This window comes from Clarias gariepinus, chromosome 9 (assembly GCF_024256425.1).
Source record: "Clarias gariepinus isolate MV-2021 ecotype Netherlands chromosome 9, CGAR_prim_01v2, whole genome shotgun sequence".
Lineage (NCBI taxonomy): Eukaryota > Metazoa > Chordata > Actinopteri > Siluriformes > Clariidae > Clarias > Clarias gariepinus.
The window spans coordinates 16,243,299-16,252,500 of NC_071108.1; the positions used below are offsets into that span (position 1 = coordinate 16,243,299).

The 9,202-nt window shown below is 41.3% G+C and overlaps 1 protein-coding gene across 2 annotated transcripts in view; it reads left to right on the top strand.

Moving 5' to 3' along the window:
* Positions 1-1,901: 1,901 nt before the first annotated feature.
* nol4la (nucleolar protein 4-like a) overlaps positions 1,902-9,202 on the top strand; it is a 48,766-nt gene continuing 41,465 nt past the window's right edge. For both annotated transcript variants that reach the window (XM_053504210.1, XM_053504212.1), the window contains exon 1: positions 1,902-2,533. In XM_053504210.1, the coding sequence (XP_053360185.1) occupies positions 2,192-2,533 (342 nt within the window). In that variant the 5' untranslated portion in view covers positions 1,902-2,191. The remainder of the gene's footprint in view (positions 2,534-9,202) is intronic.

The following is a 9,202-nucleotide window of genomic DNA, read 5'->3' on the forward strand; positions in this document are numbered from 1 at the left end:
GAATAGAACAAAATGATCCACCCATGCATCAGAAACCAATAAAAATCAAGACTACATTTTGGACAACAACACCTGCCAATCATTTTCTTGTAATTTGTGAGCAAGGTTCGACTGAAATACAGGGGCAGAACAGCCAGCCCTGTTAAAATGAATGAAATCAGCCTTTTGCTCATAGTGCAGAGCTGCAACTTCCTGTTTATGCCCTTAGGGCTCTTCAGCTGTCCCTCTTGTGGGAGTAACCCTTAATTATCCAATGAACCCATTTTTATAAGAGTACACTCTTTATTCTTTTATTTATGTATATATAGTATAGTAACATACTGGATACCATGTATGTTAGGTGCTAAGGCCAACAGATCTGTAAGGAGAGAGGAGGCGTATCATTGAAGTTGATCCGGATTGTCCTGTTCTGCATTTCCTACTGTTAGAGCCGGAGTCGGAGCCTGAGCCGAGCTGCTGTCATAGCAACAGCAGCCGACATCACCAGCAGTCCCAGCATGGTCTTCGACACAGCCCTGGAGCGCTAACACTGCACAGAGCACATACCAGAACACACACACACACACACACACACACACACACACACATATAGTACACACATATAGTACACAAAGTACATAACACCACACTAGCCAGGCACACACACTATACTACCCAAGAACCCAAGACACACAGATCCTGCCAATGAGTGGAGCACAAGCACACAAAGTGAACAAAATTCAATAGAGAACACCAAAATAAACATAAGTGGAGCAAATTTGTATGTGTGCATGAAATTGAAAAAGTGTTTTTCGTTGATATTTTTCACAAAGGACTGAATAAACAAATAGACAAGCTTACAAATACAATATTTTATCCACAATAACCACTTCAAACAGCTTCTTTGTGGCTGGAAATAGGGTAAGAAATCAATCGATCAGCAATGTTAATAATAAACTATGTGATTCTCAGTGTGACATGCAAATGAAAAACATTACAGTGTTTATTACTGAATACACTTTTATCCTAAGATAACAGTAATGCTGTGAATTACAATTAAACCAATCTAGTCACTGTGTTCCCTTCCTGCTGCCCAGGTTGAAGGAGAAATGACAAATGAAGACATGATGAAAATACTCTTTAGCTAAATGCATTTGTAGACATGTTTCTGTTGAAACTATCAAAAAGTTGTTCTTTGCACATTTGAAACACAACGCAATTTCAAATCAACTGGACTTGCTCAAAAACAACCCGCCCTGAGTCAGGATGCCTAGCCAGGGCTGTGTCCTAAACCGCATTGCAACGTCAAAACAGAAGCGACAACCACATCTTTGGTGACGGTTACGGTTTTGCCCAAGTTCGTCCTCTTAATCTCACCGCGCACTGCATGGTTTTTTTTGTGTGTGTGCGTGTGTGTGTGTGTCATGTCTACATATGTGATGTGTGTGTGTGTGTGCTCGGTGTTTTGATGCCCTCTTTACAGTGCGCGCGCGCAGTCCTGATTCAAACAGGTGGATGAAGCTGCTATCCCGTCTAACGCATGACGCCTTATAAAGAATAAAGGTTCTATTTTCGACACTATACAACAAACAACAGGCACTTTAGAATCACCGGGACCCCCAGAGCGTGATGTATGTCAGTGAGGAAATGCCGTCCTGGGCCGTTTTTTGTGGAAAAGCGGAGCGTTAAATGCGGTTAAGCGGACGTTTCCCCTTGCAGCTCTGCGTTTCTTTGTTGTTGGGGCTTTTTGCGAAATCGCGCTTCGTTTGTTCTGTGTCCTGTTCCTCTCGGTGCTTGGTCAGAAGACCGTTTACGCACAGGTGGGAGATAACCTTACCCGTCTGTTAGGACAGCCCCTCCTCTCTCTCCCTCTCTCCCCCCCCCCCCCTCTCTCTCTCTCTGAGCGGTATGGTAAGCGCGGGTGACATTTGCCGTTGCGGTCTGGGACGGTAAAGAGAAACAGGTGTGCGGCTTCCCGAAACGAGCGCGCGCACGCCTTTCCTTTTTTTTCTCTTCTTTTCTTCACGGTTCGCTCGCCTAGGTGAAAATTCGCCCTCAGTCATCCTCTTAGCGGGACAGGGAGAGGAGGGAGGAGGGAGACGGTTTGTCACTTCGTTTCATTATAGTTTCGGCTGCGTTTTTAGCAAGCTTTTTTTTTTTTGGAACAAGGGGGAGCCCGACCGGCTCGCTCGTGAAAAGGAAGAGGAAGCTCATGGCCACCAAGAAGCCGTGCTCGGATTTAACCAAAAGGAGTCGAAGTCCGGTCGTGCTCGAGGCCGAGATGTTTAGTGAATTTCAGGAGTGGTGCCTCCGGACTTACGGCGACTCGGGTAAAACCAAGACAGTCACGCGCAGGAAATACAACAAAATCATGCAGACGCTGTTGCAGAACGAAGACACGGACGGCGTGTACGTGGACAACAGTCACATCAACGCCAAATTCAAGTTCTGGGTGAGATCCAAAGGTTTTCAGGTCGGAAGCAATGTCCTGGGCGAGCACAACCAGAAAGGCGCCCCGGGGAAGCCCGTGCTCTACGTCCCGGTCAAATCAACGGTAATGTGTTTTTTTTTTTCTTTCTTTCTTTCTTTTGACTAATTTGACACTTGTTTGGGGTTGTGTTGCTTTACGGTTCACTTCTCAGTGTGTGCTTTGTGATAAGCCTATACGGTCAGTCGAGCATTTTAGGAACATCTTCGCCGTAACTTTGCGCTCGGTTACCTGTCCATCTCCATCATCTGGCCGTGAACACGTCGACACAGACCCTAAGCCGAGACCCTCGCTACCATAGCAACGCCGGAGCACTACTCGGCTGCTTGTGTAGTAGCGGTATCTCTCCACATGCACGCAAGCACGCGCGCTCGTACTGCCTCTTGACCGATTAGCATCACGTTCGTCCTGCCAACGGGACGGAAAGGAAATCGAGAACGTGGTCGCATCTCGTACTAGAGTCTAAATTTAGGCTGTGTTTAGAGGTTCGTGGTGTCAAAAGCTGGACGTGTGCATGCGAGAAATGTAATTTATTCTGAGAAAATTGATTATTAGACTAATTATAGTTTATTGAGCCTAGACTATTGTAGTCTATGCACTAGAGAAAAAAAGGAAAAGACTTAATAACGGTGCAGCTGTGTGCGGGTCGCGAGTGCGGGCAGGTCACCCACCCCGCAGCCTGTTCACCCGATTCAGCCCTATAAAGATACACTCACTGCTTTCACACACGTGTGTTTCACACATTGTTCGTTAGAACGTCTGTTTGTTGACGCTGTATGTGTGTGTGTGTGTGCTTCCACAAAAAGAAACCCTGAACAGTGCCACACACACACACACACGCACACAACAGCACGCACAGCGCGCGCATTGTCCTGGTGGAGGGATGGGCGGAGCGGACGGTTGGCACCCGTTGCTCTGGTAACCTACCTGTTCCGCTTTCCATGTCTCTCGGGGAGATTTTTCTTTCTCACCATCCCAGGACTACTGGTTCTCCATTCACATGCGCCCAGGATGTCCCTTTTCTCTCTTGCGCTCCCATAATCAGGCTACAGTGTTCGTTTAACTCTACGCTAACGGTGGCATGTTATCTAGGCTGATCATTTCTACTATAAACTGTAGCGCTACATAATGCAGCTGTTACGGCGTCTACCCATCGTGTCTGTTGCTTAAGGGGTGATGGCGAAAATCTCATTTGCATTTACGGAAATAAAGAACGACTGCCGCGAAATCGTGTTGTGATTAAAAGTCAGTAAACTCAGGTCTATTAGCTATTTTTAAAGCTCTTCTCACCTGTAATTAGGACTCGAAGAGAGTCGTGTTTACAATAATTAGCACATGAAGGCAACAAAGACAAGACTTCCTGAGGGAAACAGTAATAAACACTAATGAGAGATCTGATTCTCTTTATTCAGTTTTTATTCTTGATTATGAGGGCTGAAATCTATAAGTATCTATCTGTAGATTAAAATGCAGGTGAGTGGTTGAGTTTGTTTTGGGTGTTTTGGTATGATGATGATTATGATGATGATGATGTTAACAGCAACAACAACAGCAATAATAATAACAATAACAATATTAATAATAATAATAATAACAATAACAATAAGTGCAACCAAAGCCAAAAAAGGCTTCTTTTGTCATCTACATCAGGTCCCAAGTAATCACAAAGTATGCTACTGTACCATATTTTACCTTAGAAAGTCACCAAACATGCTTTTCTTTGCAAATCCCACAAACTAAAAATAGTGTACCCTAGTAAACAGGTAAGTTACTCATTAGTGGCTTATCACCATCCCTTGACACCCGAAGTGACCTCTAGTGTGTCCCAGTCTCCATGTTCACCATGCATGTGTTGGAAAGAAGCTCCATTTTGTGTTGGCCGGAGGGCGAGTTAGTAACAGAACTCTCAGCCTGCTGAGACTAACTTGGCTGATCCAGGTAATAGTTCAGCGTCAGAAACACACACAGATTGGGAAAAGAAAACCCAATGACAAATTCTGGTAAAGAACAACCTTAAGTGTCAATGCTTGAATGAGGGAAAAATGGTAACAATATAGTTTTACCAAGATCATACAGTAGATGTAATGTTTCTAGCTCATTCTGATAGGTGCAGTTTAAATAGCTTTTTAAATACAGACTGCCTACATGTGTGTGAGAAAAGTCCTTTTGTTCACTTTGTGTTACAGGCCTCCATCTGTCATTCCCTCTTTTGGAAAATAAGCAAAAGTACATTAGCGTAGATAAAGCCTTGTTAGCAGATAATTGCTATGCGACCCTTTAACAGCTCCTCAGAGAGGTGGCTCCAGACGTGATTTTAATTTATAAAAGACTCTTAAGGAGAAATGAGGCATAACTCTGAACATAGTAACATGTACAGTATTTATCCTTGCACACAGGTGGGGCATCTGCTCAGATCTGAAGAGGCAATGTTTGGTAACAATGATTGACCGGGCACCACAGGTCCCCGAACCGCAAATTATTCCCAAACCACAAAAACCATTTGATCCCAACCTTCTTCAGCCACTTAGCCTGACTGGATAATGATGGAGGAGAAAATGAATTTTCTTGCTTGTGGTTTGTTTTTTGCTTCACTTCATATTTCTTAAATAACTGCAGAAATCACTATGCTGTTAAAAAAATCACTCATTTTTTTATATCTGCTACTGTGGACTCATGTACTTTCCACCTCTACATTCCTAGAAAAGGGGGATTTCATGAGTAGTTGTTTGGCTGGTTAACAGATCTAGCTTTCTACTTGGTTCCTATTTCTTCATACAGTAAATCTCAAAGAATTCAAAAGATCAACATAAGTGAAGAACCCATTAAGGGATTAGAGGGAACCCCCTCTTCCTTTTTAACAAGTGTGTACCATCCATGCAACCATACACACACCTTTTTGTCTGTCTGCTAAAAATGTTACTCCCTGAGTACAATCTGATCAGTGAAGAATATGGCGAACATACTGCTGTGTAGACTATTGCAATTGACTGTTATTATTTAGCACCATTGAGACCCCCTTAATGCCCCAATTTGTTTAACACTTCATCAATCATTCTGTCCCTGTGTGGAGCCTCCGTGTGACACAGTCTAATACAGCTTCCTGTCAGTGAATGATGCATAAGCTACATCTGAGCCATGAAAAAGCACCGTCAATCACAGACAAGTAAGTTAGTCAGCTGGGGAAAAGGCACAAGGACTACTGACAGAAACAATACCAATAATAATGTCAATCCAGTCAAATAGAAAGACTGTATGAACAAGATTGGAAATTACGCTAAATATGATCACCGTTATGATAAAAAATAAAAGGGTCCCAATGAAAGCATAGATCAGAAAACACATGATTCATTCTACTTCCTGTAATATCTCATGACAAGGAAGTGAAGGGTTAGCCCAGCAGAATTGTTCCTCAAAAAGCCCACAGACTCCCACTGGCAGTGAAAAAGGGGAGTCCAGTATGCTAACTTCCTCTTTCATATGTTTGTGGGCATATCAGCATTCCCTACCAATCAGCATGACTGTCAATGTATGGAGACATTTCTGGAGGAAGTAAAACTGTCCATGAAGCAAGAGAATTTGTGTAGTTTTATTATCTCATTAATGACTAAACCAGTTGGCGATCCCCCCAACAAGCCCTGTTTGTGCAAATTAAATTACAAGCCGAGAGACAGAACCAAATAATTGGAAAACTACAGGGAACTAGATGTTCTACAATAAAAAAGAGACAGGCAGTGTTTTTGGTCATGAAACACCCCGGTGCGTCGACCAAGTGGTCCCCAGGTGAATTTATTCAACTTTTTACAAAAGTGATCTTGTATTTTGATGAATTCTTTATTTACACTTAAGTAATGCGTGTCAGGTTTCTATTTGCTATTTGACCAGATGAGTGTGAGAATGTGTGTTTCCTGTTTCTGCTGTCAGCTAGTGGCAAAACGACACTTTGTATAGACGCAGTGTCAGATCGCCTTTCAGATCTCTCTTTCTATCTCTTTTTCTACCACACACTATTTCACCTTTATCTACATAACATCTTCACATCAAAATGAAATACCAAACTGACTTTACATAGGTAGCACTAATTCCTATCTGCCCCCGCTCACCCAGCCATTACCACAACCCCCCATCCCCCCTGCCTTTTTATTTCCCCTGACACCTGCCCCCATGTGAGGCCAGCCTTATCCACTTCCCTCTGCTATGGGTGCGAGGCCTACAGGCTGCCATGGTTTCAGATGAAGCTTCAGTGCTGTGTGGCACACAGCGAAATGGTGGAGTGTGATCTCTTATGCAGCTGCTCCCTGGGTGTGCCAAGTTTCACTGAAAGGGGAGGGGGCAGTACTGACAGCACGGGGTACTGCTAAGGCCAGAGTGGAGGATGGGTAATGAGGGTGGTAGGGGGCAAAAAGGGCATCTGTGTGTGTGTATGTGTTGTTGTTTTTTTTGTAAATGTAAGGGAATAAAAAGAGAAAGGGCTTAGTATGGCGCAGGGTTCATAAGAAATGCTATAGAAAATTATATAAAAAAAAAAGAATGGAATAAATAATTTTATAAGTAATAAAATTGCCCAATTTAAATTTACCGCTGAAGTTATTTATGTCCTTTTATGTGAACTGAAAGCTTGTTGAGAAACTGAAGAAGATAAATGGGCCAGAGTTAGAGAAACAGAGTGACAAACGAAGAAATTAGCTGAGAAGTCGATGGCAGCGGATGTGATATTCTGGCACCTCCTTGTGTATCATTCACAGTGGATGAATTTCAGATTAGTCACAAAATGATAAAATACCTATTTATAATCAGTCTGATACATGATGGTACAAGTTTACGTTCTAGATTTACTCACTTTATTGCTAAGAATGTTAATCATCCTCAGATCCTTTGTCTTCTTCTTGAACACTATCTTTACCCTCTCCTTTAATCTTTTTATTTGTATCCTTTTGTTTCTCTGTGTCTCTCTCTCAGTCACTGTCTCTGCTATTGGGACTATTAGGATGGAGCTTTCTGTTTCCAGTGAGGGGGTGCAACCTCATTTATCTCTCATTATGGCCTGATTAGAACAGAGAGAGAGGAGGACTGTGGACACACATGTACTGTATGTGGTGATCCAAACACATACGCACAGCTCCCTTCCCACCCTTTGATGCAGTGCATATGTATACAGTTCAACAGATGTTTAAGCATAATTGCCACCACTATTCATTTATGATATGTGATTTCCCTACTGCATTCTTCATCATGATGGAGTTACAGATGAGAAGAGTGCACTCACGCTTCCTGCTAGCACCACTCTTAACACTAAATCACCCATCCACTCACTCAAGCTACCTTTCATCCACCTTACTGCTTTTCCTTTTAAATGGAGTACATACTGGAAGGCAGTACTCTTTCTTGGTTAAACCTCATCCAGTATGTTAAACATTTAACCTCACTCTTCAACTGACAGTGTACAATTCAGTTTACAAGTGTGGCGTTTCACCTGCTGTTGGAATTAAAGTTGGATGATTTTGCCAGGCAATCAAATTTTGCTTAATGACAAGTCTTAGAGGACACAGTTTTGTGATCTGCCTGGCCATGATGGCAACCCTAAAATCTAACCATTAAAATCTAACGTTCATTTACATAACTTTCAACTGCCTATGCCTATACCTATACTATACTTCAACCATAGTCAGACTGTTTAAAAAAAAAAATGATGTACTGTAAGCATGTATCGTCTTAAGAAATGTGATCTGACAAGCTACAGCATCTCTGGCAGTAGTTTGACTTGTGTTGTGATTAGCCCTCCGGCATAAGTAAATGCAACCTGAAGTGTATTTGCTACATCCTCAACAAATGATACAGGTGAGGAACATGCTTGGTTGTTTGTTATCAAGGCCTGTAATGTAATTTAGTTCAATTCATTTTAATGTATATACTGTAGCAAATTTTAACAATAGTCATTGTCAAAAAGCAGCTCTATAAAAATCATAGCTAATATTTGAATACAAGTTTTTCAAATTAATCTAAAGTCACAAGGTGAAATTAACAACAAAAAACTCCTCCCGCAAGAAGAAGAAGCATTTAGAAGAGCTGACTGAGTGACGATTATTAGAGGGTGTTATTAAAAAAGGTCAATGTTAGTTAACTAATGTTTCTTATACCCTGGTGGATTAAACTTTGTCGAGCAGTTTGAACAGATGGTTAGTAGGAATAGCATTGTGAAGCCAAAGAGCAATGTTGTGCCTCCAGGGCTCAGAGTACAGACAGAAAAAAATAACATAATACCATACATTACTCAGACCTCTCCCATCTTTCTTTTATTCTTTTTTTTATTGTTGTTTACCTTTCATTCTGTTTCTCCTTACAGATATATATATAAGAAAGGAAAGGAAAAGAAAAACTTGAATTAATAATTAATATTTCAATACTAAATTAACTAAATACTAGTGACTAAATACTAGCAATAAAATAATTTATTGCCATAATGTTATATATTGATATTTTGGATGATTTTTGATAATATGATTAATATTATATTCATAAAATATACATCAAGCTATTTTTCTGTTACTAAAGTGTGTATAGTTTTCCACACATTTGAATTTGAATTGAAACAGTTAAAATATGGATGAAGTTAAGATTCTCAGCTTTAATTTAAGGGGATTTGCAAAAGTGTAGCTTTAACCATTCAGGAATTTCAGCGATTTTCATACAAACACCTTCCTTTTAGGGCTCATAAACAATGGAACAAAGTAAAAGTTA